The sequence below is a fragment of the Mustela erminea genome, chromosome 6 (genome assembly GCF_009829155.1).
Source record: "Mustela erminea isolate mMusErm1 chromosome 6, mMusErm1.Pri, whole genome shotgun sequence".
Taxonomy (NCBI): domain Eukaryota; kingdom Metazoa; phylum Chordata; class Mammalia; order Carnivora; family Mustelidae; genus Mustela; species Mustela erminea.
The window spans coordinates 140532204-140548700 of NC_045619.1; the positions used below are offsets into that span (position 1 = coordinate 140532204).

At 42.8% G+C, this 16497-nt stretch overlaps 1 protein-coding gene across 2 annotated transcripts in view; it reads right to left on the reverse strand.

Annotated features, from left to right (window-relative positions):
- TASOR2 (transcription activation suppressor family member 2) overlaps nt 1-7127 on the reverse strand; it is a 76855-nt gene extending 69728 nt beyond the window's left edge. Inside the window, exon 1 of one of the 2 annotated variants that reach the window (XM_032349839.1) lies at nt 6927-7127. In XM_032349839.1, coding sequence (XP_032205730.1) covers nt 6927-6987 — 61 coding nt within the window. In that variant the 5' untranslated portion in view covers nt 6988-7127. The remainder of the gene's footprint in view (nt 1-6926) is intronic. The other variant, XM_032349841.1, reaches the window with a different exon arrangement.
- Between the last annotated feature and the right edge of the window lie 9370 nt (nt 7128-16497).

The following is a 16497-nucleotide window of genomic DNA, read 5'->3' on the forward strand; positions in this document are numbered from 1 at the left end:
CTAAGAGGAAGGTAAAACTATTGGGTTTTTTTGTTTGGTTGGTTGTGTTTTATTGTTTTTGTTTTTGTATTTTTAGATTTTTGAAAAGTCAGGGATGCATGATATTTCTAAGAGAATCATAAAAACCAAAAAAGAGAGCCTATTTTCCAAACTAGTACATGGGGAAAATGGAATGCCAGAGCTATTAAATCGATATTTAAAAAATAACAGAAGGGGGGGCGCCTGGGTGACTCAAGTCAGTTAAGTGGCTGTCTTGGGCTCAGATTGTGATCCCAGGGTTCTGGGATCGAGTCACACTTCGGGATCCTTACTCAGCAGGGAGCTTGCTTCTCCCTCTGCCTTTTGCTCCCTTTGCTTGTGTGCTCGTGCGTGCGCTTTCTCTGACAAAAAAATTTTTTTTAATTTCAAAAAATAAAAAAATTACAGGAGAAAGAAATATAGACTAGCCAGTGAGTGTAAATTACAGTGAGTGTAAATCGGCTAAATGTCTCAGCCGAAATGCTTTAAAACTGCATTAAAAAATTCCAACAGATGCTCTTAAAAGAGACATCTAAAACATACAAGTGCGTGACTCTACAGCTATTTCAAAATAAATGAATTTAAAAAACACAAAAAAGAAATGCATTAAAGAGAAAATTACAAAGCACAAGTGATAAACTACAAGCAAGATGAATTAACAGCACAGAAGGGAGAAATATTCAATATCAAAACTGAAAAAAGGAGACATAATTACACATGCTTCACACATTAAAGATAGCACAAGCGCACTGTTAACAACCATAAATATTAAAAATTCAGACAAAACAGAGACCTAAAAAAATCCAAGTAACTGTGACAATTTTTTTCAAATCTTGAGTAAATCATGTAACCACTAAAAAAAATTAAATCACTAGTCAAAAATTTGCCACCAAAAAAACTTCAGACCTAAATGGATTCAATGGTAAATTCTACCACAACTGGTTATCTACCTGAGAATAAAGTTAAATTTTATTTATACTCTTATCTCCCCACGATTAACAATTCCAAATAGATAGACACAAAATGAAAATCTTTAAAATTAACTTCAATTCATCAAAAAACATCACAAAGAGAGAGAAAAGGTATTTGCAACCCATTTTACTACCTAAGGATTAGTAACCAGAGCATGTAAAAAAGTCCAGGGATAGGGGCGCCTGGGTGGCTCAGTGGGTTAAGCCACTGCCTTCAGCTCGGGTCATGATCTCAGGGTCCTGGGATCGAGTCCCACATCGGGCTCTCTGCTCAGCAGGGAGCCTGCTTCCCTCTTCCTCTCTTTCTGCCTGCCTCTCTGCCTACTTACTGTCTGTCAAATAAATAAATAAAATCTTTAAAAAAAAAAAAAAAAGTCCAGGGATACTAGGTGGCTCAGTCCATTAAGCATCTGATTTTAGTTCAGGTCGTAATCCCAGGGTCCTGGGATCAAGTCCTGCATTGGGCTCCTTGCTCAGCAGGGAGTCTCCTTCTCCCTCTGCCTGCTGATCCCCCTGCTTATTCTCTCTCTCTCTCTCTGACAAATAAATAAATAAATAAAATCTTAAAAAAAAAAAAAAGTCCAACAGTCCAACGACCCCAAGAAATGGGGGCACCTGGGTGGCTCAGTCGGTGAAGCGTCTGCCTTCGGCTCGGGTCATGATCCCAGGGTCCTGGGACTGAGCCCCGCATCAGGCTCCCTGCTCTGCAGAAGGCCTGCTTCTCCCTCTCCCGCTCCCCCTGCTTGTGTTCCCTCTCTTGCTGTCTCTCTCACTGTGAAATGAATAAATAAAATCTTAAAAAAAAAAAAAAAGAATAGAAATGGACAAGGGACATGAACAGTACACAGCGGGGGGAAAAAGGCCTCTAAACATAGGAAAAGATGTTCAAACTCAGTCATAATTATCTGTAAACTGATTTATCAAACTACCAAAGAACACAAGTTGAACAAGGTATCCTGTGAGGGACTTTAGGAAAAGAGTCATTGCAATACACTGCAGGTAAACATGCAAAATTCCAAGAAAAAGCACTTTGGCAGTATTTCTCAAAATTTCAAAGGCATTTAACCTTTAACTCAGTACCACCCTTCTGGAAATTAATAGTACAGAAATAGCTGCTCACATACAAAATGACAACTCTACAAAAATTCTCCATGCACCATTGTTTTCAACAGCAAAAGACCAGAAACTGATTATCTACTACAGACCAGTTAAATAAACTGGTACAGCCACACAATGAGAAACTGTTTTCCTATGCTGTAGAATAAGCATGCTACCTATACACTGCTTTGTGAAGATTTCCAGGATACACTGATAAATGGAGGGGGAAAAATGCAGCATAGCACAAATCAGGTTAAGAGAAATAAAAAAACAAACACTGGGGAATGAGTTGGATAGGCACAGGAAAGAAAAGATTTTTCTTCGTATGATCTTTATGTATTTTTTAATTGTTAAAATAAATTATTCTAGTAATTTTTTAAGCAACAGGAAGAGTTCAACGTGCATATATAACAGATGTTTTAAAAATTCATACAGGGGCGCCTGCGTGGCTCGGTGGGTTAAAGCCTCTGCCTGCGGCCCAAGTCATGATCTCAGGGTCCTGGGATCGAGCCCCGCATCGGGCTCTCTGCTCAGCGGGGAGCCTGCTTCCCCTCTCTGCCTGCCTCTCTGCCTATCTGTGATCTCTCTCTCTGTCAAATAAATAAATAAAATATTAAAAAATAAAAAATAAAAATTCATACATATTAATAAAACAAGTACCCAACAGAAAAAGTGGCAAAAACATGACTAAACATTACACAGAAGAAAACATTTAACTTGTTTTCTGTAATCTCAGAAATGCAGTTGAAAGCCACAATAATATTTCCATGAGACCAGCAAAAAGTAAAAAGCTGGACAATGCCATACACGGAGAGAATGGGAAGTAATTGGAGGTTTCATTCAAAATTAGTGGTGTATAAATCAGAAATACCATTTGGGAAAAGTTAGATATTTATCTAATGAAATTGAACATGCACATACCCTTCTAACGGATCCAGCAATTCCACTACTAACATGTCCAAGTATCGTATATATGCAGTTGAGGATGACAAGAACATTTATGGCCGCACTAATTATAATAGCCCCATGTTGTAAATAACCATTATGTTCATAAAGAATAAAACAACTAAGTATATAATCCATTTATAATATGTTCTTAAAGTAGACCATCATACTACAATGAAAATTGTGAATTGTAGCAGTGGTTCCCAAAGTGGTGACGGTACTTGGGTGGGTTTTCTGATCTCTACTGAAATCTGTCATTATCTGAGAGAGCTACAGAACTCAAAGAACTAGTATCTACCATTTGACCAATGTGTGGATGAAAGAACCCTTCAAAATGCAAGACAGACCAATGGGTTTTCATGTCACAGAGTTTGAGAATTTCACTGACATGGCTTCAAATTTTACATTGCAGCTAACCTTTAAAGAAACTGTTAGTTTTATTTTTATCTGATATTCGCTGAAACCTATCTTATAAGTTTATGAAAACATGCCTCCCTTTTCTAAATACACAGATGAGTCTGGATTTTCTTCATATACTTTCAACCGTAACAATATATTGCAACAGACTGAATGCAGAAGCAGACATGAAACTGAATCGTTAAAAATTTTTGTGAAAACAGGGGCTCCTGGGTGGCTCAGTGGGTTAAGCGTCTGCCTTCAGCTCAGGTAATAGGCTCAGGGTCCTGGGATAGAGCCCCGCATTGGGCTCCCTGCTCAGTGAGGAGTCTTCTTGTCCTTCTCCCTCTGTCTCTCCCCCTGCTTTTGCTCCCCCTCTTTCTCCTTCACTCTCTCAAATAAAATCTTTATTTAAGGGCACCTAGGTGGCTCAGTGGGTTGGGCCTCTGCCTTTGGCTCAGGTCATGAGCTCAGGGTTCTGGGATTGAGGCCCCATCGGGCTCTCTGCTCAGTGGGGAGCCTGCTGCCCCCAACCCCGCCCCGCCTGCTTCTCTGCCTACCTGTGACCTCTCTCTCTCTCAAATAAATAAATAAAATCTTTGAAAAAAAATCGTGAAAATGGGGTACCTGGGTGGCTCAGTGAGTTAAGCCTCTGCCTTCGGCTCAGGTCATGATCTTGGGGTCCTGGGATGGAGCCCCGCATTGGGCTCTCTGCTCAGCAGGGAGCCTGCTTCCTCCCCGCCCCACCTGCCTCTCTGCTTACTTGTCATCTCTGTCAAACAAATAAATAAATAAAATCTTTATAAAATATATATTTGTGAAAATGTTAAAACAATGCCACTCGTGACTAATTTTTTTGGAAAAGTCTTTTCATTAAAATGTTATTTACATTAAGATGTAACAGGTGTGTCATTTTTTAAGAGGTACCAATAAATACACCAATACATGCCATATCTACCATATTTAAGATCAATCAGTTTTAGTATCTAATGATATAACCAACATAAATGAAAGATCTTTAGGGTTCTCAATAGTTTTTAAAATCATAAAGGAAGTCGTAAGACCAAAAAGCTTCTGAACTGCTGAACTACAGACATATGCTTCAGCAATGATGAATCTCAAAAACACAATGTTTACGTAATTCACAGATAAAGCTCAAAAACAGGGGAAAGAAAACAAACAGCTTGATTTAAAAAAAAAAAAAAATATGTGAAAAAACTGTACAGAAAGGCCAGGGAATAATTAACACAAAATTGAGGATGACCACTGTGATGGCAGCAGCAATACACTGCTTCTGGGGAGAGGTACATACCAAAGCTTCTAAGGCACTGAGATATCCTTTTAAGCTACGTACACAGAAATGCTTAAAACAAACAAATAAACAAACAAAAAACTGGTACATAAAAATGGTATACCTCACAACAAAAATTTTAATAGAAGAAACAAAGAGACATGCCTACTATCCTAGAAGGAAAAACTCAAAGAATGCTTCTTCTCAAATTAATCTATAAATTCAAAGCAATCACAAACAATATCCCAACAAGATTTTCTACAGAACTTGGAAAGATGGTTCTAAACATCATCTGGAAGAAAAATGCAAAGAACGCCCAAAGCTTTTTTCAAAAGAAAGCAGCAAGATATATTACAAAAGTACAATAATTAAAATGGTGTGGTAATAGGTAAATGGGTCAAAAAAGAATTTACAATGCAATTTTTTTAAAAAGGATATGACCCAGTCAAGATATTTCTTTTTTATCACCCAAAGAAGATAAAAATTAAAATGAGAAGTTACTTCCAGTTTTTAGAAAAATTAGTAAGATGTTAAAGAAATACTGTTATCATTCGCGCTGGCTAGCAGCGAGATAAGGCATAGCTTTTGAGAGTGGATTTTATTAAAGAGTAGGATATTCGAGCAGAATTCCACAGCATTCTTCCCCAGCATTCTCATAGGGAACCAACTCTACAGAAATACTATCATTGTTCGTTTTGGAGGAAAACTGGACAATAAATATCCAGCAAAAGTTAAAGACTGGTTTGGTAAAGACAGCATACCTACTTTATTATACTAACTACATTTTTAGAGGCTCCTGGCTGGCTCAGTGGGTTACAGCCTCTGCCTTCGGCTCAGGTCATGGTCCCAGGGTCCTGGATCGAGCCCCGCATCGGCTCCTTGCTCGGCGGGGAGCCTGCCTCCCCCCCAGCTCGCTCCGCCCGCCTCTGCCCACTTGTGATCTCTGTCAAACAAGTAAAACCTTTAATAAAAACACAACACAACACAACTACACTTGTTAAACACTACGTCTCCGGCAACTCTGGGGCACTCTGGGGATCTGAATGCACGCACGCATCTGTTTGGAGCGCAGGAGACAGAACTGGTTACACCGGGTCCACGTCCTGAAAACCCCGAACCTCAAACGCTGTTCTCGGTCTTTCTCGGGAGAGTGAAGCGCACCTGCCCCTTTTTCCTGCTCTCCAGCGGGGGCTCTCGGCCGCGGCGCCGGACCCACGGCGGGGCGCTCGCAGCTCTGGAGGGCAGCTTTTCCACGGAAACCTTCTCTGCGCGTTCCGGATCACAGACTCCGCGGCGGGCTGACCTCCGGCCTCAGAGCCTCCGCGTCCGCGCGCCACGCCCGCGCCCCTTCCAGGGCTTCCCCCGGAGAACTCCGCGGGCGGCACCTCCAGGGGCCACGACAACGTCCGGTCGCTCCACAGCGAAGCCCACCGCGTCCTCCGCGCCCCGCCGTCCGGCCGGACCAGGAAAAGCCGCGTGGGACAGGCGCGCTTCGGGGCCACAGGCGCGAAGTGAAACCAGCCGGTTTCCCAAGGGTCTGCCTCGAGGTCGGAGCTTAACCTCCACGCTCGTCCACCTCGGGCTGCCCGGGGGCGCTTCGGCTAGACCGCGGGCTGGGGGGGCGCGGACCCCCGGAGCCACGGCCCCGGCGCACCCCCTGACCTTCCTGCTACACGACCGCCGCCCCCGGGGCAGACCCTTCCTTCCTTCTAGAACGACTCTGAAGGAGAAACGCCGGCCCACGACCGCGCCAGCCCCGAGACGCGGACTTGGGGGGCGGCCTTGCCCTCAGGCCGGTCCGCAGTCCTCCGACCGGCCGCTCGGCCGCGCGGCTTCGGCGGTGCGCACGCCCTGCCTCCGGGGAAGGACGGGCTCCCGCCGCGCCAAGTTCGGACGCCGCAGACTCAAGCGCGGGTGGACGCGCGAGCGACCGCGGGAACCGCCACGGGCTGGGACCCCGTCGGCTCATCCCGTCCGCCGCGCTGCACGCCCGCGCCCGCCCCGGCAGCCCGAGAGCAGCGCGAGCGGCCAGTCCGCAGCACCACGGGGGCCCGCCGCGCCGCTCGCGACTTGGACGGCTCTGTGCGCGGCAGCGGCGGGGCCCACGCGCGAGCCGAGCCCTGCGCCCGGCAGGTCGGGGTCGCTGCGCCCACCCCCCCCCCCGCCCCGGGGCACCAGCAGCAGCGGCCCCGGCGGCGAAGGCTTACCTGTGCCCCGCGCGGCCGCCGCCCCCGGGGATCTGACGCCGCTGCCCAGTCTCTTCCCCATGCTCCCGGCGTCCGCGTCTCCACGCGTGCACGTCCCCTCTCGGTCCCCCGCGGCCAAACGTGACCGGCGCGTCCGCGCTCCAGCAGGCACCGGCCGCGCTCCGCCCGCTCCCCGACCCGGAGCGACCCTCCGCCCGCGGGCTCTCCAGCGGGCGCCCTCGGCGCGGTCTGCTCCGGCGCTTCAGGGGCGCGCAGGACCCTCCACGTCGCGGCCCGGGCTTCCCCTCCGCCCCAGCGCCGGCAGCGCGGCCCCGGGAGCGCCCGGCGACCCCGAGACGCCGACGCGGGGCACGCGGGCCCGGCGCCCAGGCTCCCAGCCCGCAGGCCCCACCGCGCTCGTCAGCCACACGTCGTTCTTCTCGCGCACGGTCCTAGCGAGGAACGCTCCCCGAGGCACGCCGCCGCCTGAGGAACATGCCGACCATCCGAGACCAGATGCAGAAAACCGGAAGTGAAACCTCTGGCCCCGGGAGAAGGGGGGGGAGAGGGGGAGGAAAAAAAAAAGAGAAAGTGAAAACTAAACCGTGGCAAACGGCGGGAGCCAATCACTGAGGAGAAGCCAAAGCGCAGGCGCGGACTGCGGCCGGCGTCCACGCGGCGCTCGCCGCTCCCCGGTGCGCAGGCGCGAAGCTGCAGCGCGCCCTGGGATTGGAGGACCGAGTCCGGCCTGGGTAGCTGGGGGCGGGACGAAGCCGGGACTGGTGTCTCCTGGAGTCGGTGCGTGGCCGGATGCGGAAGACGTAGAGAAGACCTGGAGTCGCCCTGGCGGGTTTGCGTGGGTTCCCGCAGCTGGTTCCCTGGGGGCTGTGGTGGTTGCCCCTATTGTGTCTCCTAAAAATGCAGTGATGAGCATTGCCCTGACCCAGAGTGACGTCAGTAAAATCTTTTAATTTAGGAACTCAAGAATAACCTTGAAAGAGTGTTAGCCTGAAAAATAGATGGGACGAGAGATTATGCTGAAATAAGTCCTGCAGAGCAAGTTCTATCGTTTCACTTACTTGTGGAACCTGAGGAATCACACGGAGGACGTTAGGAGAAGGAAAGGAAAAGTGAGTTGGGGGAAATCGGAGGGGGAGAGGACCCATGAGGGGCTGTGGACTCTGAGAAACTGAGGGTTTGGAGGGGGAGGGGAGGGGGAGGGGATGGGGGTGGGGGCTGGGTGAGCCTGCTGGGGGGTGTTAAGGAGGGCACGTGTGAAGTGGAGCACTGGGTGGAGTGCATAAACAATGGATCTTGGAACTCTGAAAAAATACAGTAAATTAAAAAAAAATAGAAATGCCAGTGATGTTACCAGACTTGCTTATAAACAGAGGAACTGTCGTCCTGGATATGTGGAGTATATTGAACCACGGGCGAACCCGAAGGAAAAAGGGGAAGTTGGGAGAGGTGGTTGGGACAGTTGATTGGAGGAGAGCCGGAGTTTAGGGTTGTGGTGGCTTCTCATTGGCTAAGCTGTGCCGCTTTCTCATTGGCTGGGTTGTTGCCAGCGAGGAGAAAATCATCCTGGTGGGGTAAGCTTGCTTCCAGCAGTGGTGCTTAACTGAGCACCCTTCCTGGCTTCTTGACTCCAGTTTGAATTTGGTTTCTTTGCATTTTCACACACGAAATGTTTAAGTGCTCATGCCCTAGGAAAACGGCTCTCGAAGTTGTTTATCCGTGCAGAGAGCTAAGGGACCACATATGGCATTAATTCTACAAATGGGAGAGATTAAGTACTGCAGACACTTACCATGAGCGAGGCATATACTGCATGCTGGAGATAGGGGTTTATTAATTCAGTAGCAGCCTTTACTATTTACTCTGGCCAGCTACCAAGTAAGCACTAGGATTACAGTTGTGAACAAGCCACACAAGCACCCGGCACATAACAGAACTTACTCCAGAAGTAGGTAACAAAAGTTAACAAGTAAACCACCACCACAACAAAAATAGGATTTCATTTAACAGTACACCTGTGAAAGCAAGCTGAAAATACTGGAGAATGGGTTTGGAGGCTGGAGGCCAGGAGCAGAAGAGACAGAGCTGCCAGATCTCACTGCTTAAGGGACATTTGAAGTCAAACCTCAGGAGTAAAAGCAGACCAAACCAGTCCTCAGAAGATGTGGAGGAAGAGCTTTCCAAGCAAAGCTTGTGCAAAGTGCAAGCGCAGAGTCACTAGAAGTGAAACTAGGGTGTGTTCAAAAATTGAAGAGGGTTGGGTGTAGAAACTAAACAATACAACTTACAAGTACGCAAAACCAAAATGTACAACTCCCTGATTTATCACAAAGCAAATATTCGTGAAATGACCACCAAGGTAAGGTAAAAAAATGGAACGTTGCCAAAACTCCAGAAGTTCCATCTTGTGTCAACTCCAATCATCCCTACCATGATACCTAACCACACATCTTAACTTCCATGGTAATCTCTATCTTACCTGTCGTATTAAGTTTGTTGCCTAAACATACATACCTAAACTTCGACATTTAGTTTTGCCTGTTTGAACTTCATATAAATTGAATATGTTGTGCCTAGTGTCTTTGGAGAAACATTGTTAGTAAGACATGTTTTCATGGGTACTTATTCTTTTGTTTTCATTGCTATATATGTAGATGTAGCTGTAGCACATTTTATTATTATTTTTTAAGATTTTATTTATTTATTTGACAGAGATCACAAGTAGGCAGAGAGGCAGGCAGAGAGAGAGGAAGGGAAGCAGGCTCCCTGCTGAGCAGAGAGTCCAGCTCGGGGCTTGATCCCAGGACCCTGGGATCATGACCTGAGCTGAAGGCAGAGGCTTTAACCCACTGAGCCACCCAGGTGCCCCCACATTTTCTTTATCCATTTTACTGTGGGCGTTTTGTTTTTGTCTTTATTTATTTATTTTTTAATGTAGGTACCATGCCCAACATGGGCCTTGAACTCACACCCTGAGATTAAGAGTTGCGTGATCAGGGTGCCTGGGTAGCTCAACTGGTTAAGTGCCTTGTCTGCCTTTGGCTCAGGTCAGTCCCAGCATCCTGAGATTGAGCCCTGGGTTGGGCTCCATGCTCAGCAGAGTCTCCTTTTCCCTCTCTTTTTGCCCCTCCCCCACAAATGAATAAATAAAATCTTAAAAAAAAAAAAAAAAACGGGGCGCCTGGGTGGCTCAGTGAGTTAAGCCTCTGCTTTCGGTTCAGGTCATAATCTCAGGGTCCTGGGGTCAAGCCCCACGGGGGCGGTCTCTGCTCAGCGGGGAGCCTGCTTCCTCCTCTCTCTCTACCTGCCTCTCTGCCTGCTTGTCATCTCTCTCTGTCAAATAAATAAATAAAATCTTTAGAAAAAAATAAAAAAAATTTCTCTAGGCAATATTTAACGCTTAAAATGTACAGGTGCTATGCACATTGTCATATTTATCTCTTTACATTTTTGATGGCATTTAAAAATACATTACAATGGCTTGTTGCTGATACATAGAAATACAATCGATATTTCCACATTAGCTTTTTACCTGCAACTTGCTGAACTCACTTATTAGATCTGATAGTTATTAGTGTGTATATGTATTTTTTTTTAATTTTCTAAGACCTACATACTGACTGCAAATAATAATACTTTTCTTTGTTTCCAATCTGTAATATCCTTGTTACATTAAGGCCTCTAATGCAATGAGGAATAGAAGAGATAAGAACAAACATCTTTATATATCACTGATCTTAGAGGAAAGGCATTCAGTTTTTGTCCATTAAGCATAATGTTGGCTTTAATGTTTTATATCCTTCTTTAGGTTGAGAATTTTCCCTTTTATTCCTAGCTTTTGAGAGCTTTTATTATAAATAAGTGCTGAATTTTGTCTGCCTCTGTTGGAGATTATATAGTTTTCTTTTTTAGTCTATTAATTTGGTGAATTACAGTAATTGATTTTCAAATGTTAAGCCAACCTTGAATTCCTGGTATAAACCAATTTAAATTAGGATGCATCATTCTCTTTATATATTACTGGACATGATTTTCAGATATTTTGTTAAGAATTTTGGCATTTACATTCATGAGGGATATTGGTCTCTAGATTTTACTTTTCTTGTAATATCTTAGTTTTGTTATTGGGTGACTCTAGCTCACAGAATTACTTGATAAGTATTCCTTCCTCTTTTAATTTCCAAAATACATTGATTAAAATTGCTAATATTTCTTGCAAAAATATTTAATAGAATTAACTAGTGAAGTCATCAGGGTCTGTTTTTTCTTTATAAAAAGGCTTTTAAGTATAATTTTTTACTATTAATATATTAATATACCAGTAATATGATTACTATATATAGTATGCTAGTATACTAATAGATATTAAGAATATCTATTTCAGAGGAAGATAGCTTTACCAATATGACTGTCATACCAGGATGACTATTGGTACACCCAAAGCTATGTCACCCCGAGAAGGAATAACAGAAGCTTCACACTTTGTGTGCGGGGAAATAGGTATCACTAAAATAATCCAGCAAGTCACTAAACAAATAAGCAAATAATAGTAACAAGACCCAAAGGGAGGAGGAAAGACCAATACACAGAATTGAAGAAACGTACTATCTAAAAGATAGTAGTTTTCAACCAAAAATTATGAGATGTGAAAGAAACAGGAAAGTATGACCTAGACACACAAAAAAACCAAGCAACAAAACTACTATGAGAGTGAATAATGTTGGCTTTAACAGAGACTACAAGTAGCCATTATAAATATGTTCAACAAACTAAAGGAAATACGATAAAAGAAATAGATATGATGACAGTGTCACGTGAAATAGAGAATACCAATAAAAATAAATTATCTTAAAAGAGCCAAATGGAGAATGTGGAATTGACAAGTACAGTACTGATATTAAAAAAAAACACTAGAGGGGCTCAACAATATATTTGAACTGGAGAAAGAATTAGCAAATTTGAAGATAGGTCAATAAACACTATGTAAGGTAAAAAAAAAAAAAAACAGCATAAAAGAATGGAGAAAAAATTTAAACCTCACAGAACTTCGGGAGAACATTAAGTACACCAATACATGTGTGATGGGAGGACTAGGAGAAAGAAAGAAGAAAAAATATTTGAAGAAAGAATGGCTGAAAACTCTCCCAAATTTTTTTTTTTAAATGATATACACATCGAGGAAGCTCAATGGACTCCAAGTGGGATGAATTCAAAGAGTTTTGCAAACATACATATCATAGTTACAATGCTAAAAGTCAAAGACAAGGACAAAATTTTGAAAGCAGCAATAAAAAAAAAAGCTTGCCACTTGCAAGTGACACCCAATAAGATTAAAAGCTTACTTAGCAGAAATAATGGAATCTAGAAGACAGTGGGATGACATATTCAAAGTGCTCAAAGGGAAAAACTGTCAGCCAAGAATCTTATATACAGCACATCTATCAGAATGAAGGTGAATAAAAGACTGTCCCAGATAAACAAAACTGAAATATGTTGTAGGCAGATCTGCCTTACAAAAAATATAATGAAGTTATTCAGGTTGAAACCAGGTGACCCTAGATGGTAATATGAATCCATGTGAAAAAACAGAGAACACTGGTAAAGTTAATTATGTAATGATACAAAAAAGTATAAGTGCATATTTTCTCCTTTATTCTAATTAATTTTAAAAGCTGTGAAATAATATGTATATAATATTGGGTTTATTGGGTTTGTAACATACAGAAATATATGTACACTGTATCTACTAAAAAAAAGCACAAAGAAGGTAGGTGAGAGCAAAGCTCTATTTGGCTAAAGAAATAACAACAGATAGTAAAGTAATAATTATAATAATAGATTGTTGGGCTTTAACATTGATAACAATAATACCACAAAAGAGGGGAGAAAGGATTAGAGCTATATAGGAGCAGAATTTCTGTTCATCATTGGAATTAAGCTAGTATAATTTTAATCTGATTCTAATAAGATGTATATGGGAAACTCTAGAGCAACCATTTAAAAAAAGTAAAATTAAAGAAATAAAAATGATAAAATAGAAAATTTTCCCTTAATGCAAATGAAAGCAATAAAGGAGGAATAGAAGAACTTATAAGACATGAAACATAGAAAGCAAAAAATAAAATGTGAGACATATGTCCACCTATGTCAAAAATAACATGGGAATGGATTTAACAATCTAATAAAAATGCAGAGATCAATAAAATGGATTAAAAATGCTCCAACCAGTGGCGCCTGGGTAGCTCAGTGGCTTAAGGCCTCTGCTTTCAGCTCAGGTCATGATCTCAGGGTCCTGGGATCGAGCCCCGCATCGGGCTCTCTGCTCAGTGGAGAGCCTGCTTCCCCCTCTCTCTCTGTCTGCCTCTCTGCCTACTTGTGATCTCTGTCAAATAAATAAATAAAATCTAAAATAAATAAATAAATAAAAATGCTCCAACTATAAAGGACTCAACTGCAGATCCAATGATCTGCAGAAGATGCATATTTGGATTTGCAAGATATTGGATTTAAAGATATAAATATATTGAGTAAAAGGATTCAGATATATCATGAAGATAGCATCCATAAGAAAGCTGAAATGACTGTATTAAGATGATATACTTTAGGGGCGCCTGGGTGGCTCATTGGGTTAAAGCCTCTGCCTTCAGCTCAGGTCATGATCCCAGGGTCCTAGGATGGAGCCCTGCATCGGGCTCTCTGCTTGGCAGGGAGCCTGCCTCCCCCTCTCTCTGTGCTTGCCTCTCCGCCTACTTGTGATTTCTGTCTGTCAAATAAATAAATAAAATCTTTAAAAAAATTATTTAAAAAAGATAATATACTTTAAAACAAAAAAAGTTACTAGAACTAAGGAGGAAAATTTTATGATGATAAAAGGGTCAACCTCTAAGGAAAATCTAATATAAATAGATATGCACCTAATAACAGAACTATAAAATACATGAAGCCCAAATTGCAGAAATGAAGGGAGAAATAGACAATGATAGTTGGAGGCCTCCATACTCCACTTTTGATAATGGAGAGAATAAATAAAGACAGCAGTAGAAGACTTGAACTATATTACAAGCCAACTAGACCTAACAGACTTTTGTAGAACACTCAACAACAGCATATAAATTCTTCTCAAGTGCATGTGGAACATTCTATGGAATAGACTATTGGGTCATAAAACAAACCTTACTAAATTTAATATATTTCCCTGAGCAGAGTGGAATGAAATTTGCAATCAATAGCCAGAAAAATAATTAGGAAACATAAAAATGTGGAAATTAATACACTCTTAAGTAGCCAATGGATTTAAGGATAAATCAAAAGGGAATTAAAAGACATATTTTGGGTTGAGTGAAAATTAAGACACTAGATGCCAAAACCTGTGGGATGCAATTAAAGAAATACTTAGAGGGAAATTTATACCTGTAAATGCCTATATTAAGAAATAAAATCTCAAATCAATAATCTAACCCCCACCTTAAGAGACTCATAAAATTAGAGCAAACTAAACCTTAAACAGTAAGATAGAAATAATAAAAATTCACACAGAAATTAAGGAAATTGTGTATATAACTTTTTTTTATACTGCTCTCAGGTCCCAGACTGTCAAAAGGAAATGGAAAATCTGGTCACATTCTGCACTTTTCTGATGTAAAGCTATACACACACAAATATATATAAATATGAATATATACATATATAATACATGATATACATAATAGTATCATAAATAGATTTTTACCCAAATATAAATGTATGTGTATGTATAAACTAACATTTGTATTATTCATAGCTCAAAACCTCTAAGAACAGTAGCACTGAAAAACACCAGAAGCACTTAAAAAATTCATAAAGTAAAAACAATGAAAGTTAGCACTTACTTGCAGAAAGAATAATACTAGATTTTTTTGTCTAAGATTTATTTTGGGGGCACTTGTGTGGCTCAGTTGGTTAAGTGTCTGCCTTTGGCTCAGGTCATGATCCTACGGTCCTGGAACCGAGCCTTTCATCAGGCTCCCAGCGCAGTAGGAAGTCTGCTTTCCCTTTCCCTCTGTCCCTCCCCCTGCTAATGCTTTCTCTCTCGCTCAGTCTTCTGCTTAAATAAAATCTTTTAAAAAAGAAAAAAAAAAAAGGATTTTAGACAAAGAAAGCATGTCCGATGAGTGGAGGGGCAGAGGGAAAGGGAGAGAGAGAGATTCTCAAGCAGACTCCCCACTGAGCACAGAGCCTGCTGTGGGACTCAATCCCACAACCCTGAGATCATGACCTGCTGAAATCAAGAGTTAAATGCTTAACCAGTTGAGGCACCCAGACGCCCCTAGATATTCTTCCTTTGAATAAGAGAATAATTCTCATTTGTAAATGACTTTGAAAGAAGTTGCTTAATATTACTTATGACTATTTTCCTAACAATAGTCAATATTATTTTGTATGCTTTAGAAGGCACTTTGAGAGCTGACTCTGTTTACCTTTTCATCCTCATAATCATACTTATATCTGTTTTGCTTAGATGTCTGGCTATGGCCTTATTTTTGTTCTTTCATTTGGGATACATCCCTCTGTATTTCATTTTGTCTGTCTCTGTCTTCTCTGTATTGGGCCATTTCTGTCTCCTGCTCCTGAAAGCAATGGCCTTATGAAGGAGAGGTCATATAGTATCCAGTGTCTGGTGCTTCAGGGAATGTCTCCAGTGTGTATTGTGTGCACTCCACTCTTGTGTTCTGGCTGCTCTGTCCTTCAGGCCAGTTTTCTGCAGACTCTCTCCTTACCTAGTGTGGGCAGTGTTTTGATCCTTTTCCTGAATGTGGCAAGTTTTAACTAGGTGTGCATTGGTCTGCTTGTGAAATGAGATGTGTCACTACCTCCACCAGAACCGAGGGCCTACAAAACTCTCTGATCAGGAGATGTGCTGTGGGCAGAGGTTTGTGCTGGTCTTCCAGAGGAGGGGTCTGCCACACTGGCATTGAGGAAAGCTTGACTTGAGAGGGACAGTCCCGCCAGAGCACTCAGGAGTTGGGCTTGGTATAAGTTGGTTAGACAGCCAGTGTCAGTGCTGTGCTGCTTCCCTTCCACAGGTGTTTATGTCAAGGGGTGGACAAGGGAAATTGTGCCAGCCATGTACCCAGAGTGGTCTCTCTGTGAGTGCTTCTTCTCAGGTATATGCTCAGAGAAGAGCAAATACCCTCCCTGCTGTGTTCCCTGGGAGCTCTTCAGATGGCTGTTCCCTCACTGTCTGCCTCTGCATTGTTTGCCTGCCTTCTCTTCAGGAACATCCCAGTACCCTCTGGGATCTATGCCCTGCCAAGCTTGCTGACCTTTAGAACTCCAGGCTTTAAGCCCCACTGGTTATAAAACCTTATGAAATTTGGCCTTTGTCATTTTCCAAGCCAATGGCTATGGGGAAACATTCTCCTTGTGCGTTCCCGTGTGTGTGCCACTCTTTTTACCCTTCTCTGCAGTCATGGTTCCCTCCCCTCCGCAGCAGCCAGGATCTGTTTATTTCCCAAGCCTCATTTCCACACTTCGGACCTTCTTTGATGTGGCCTCTTCTCTCCATTTGCAGAGTTTGTTCTGCCAGTCTTCAGGA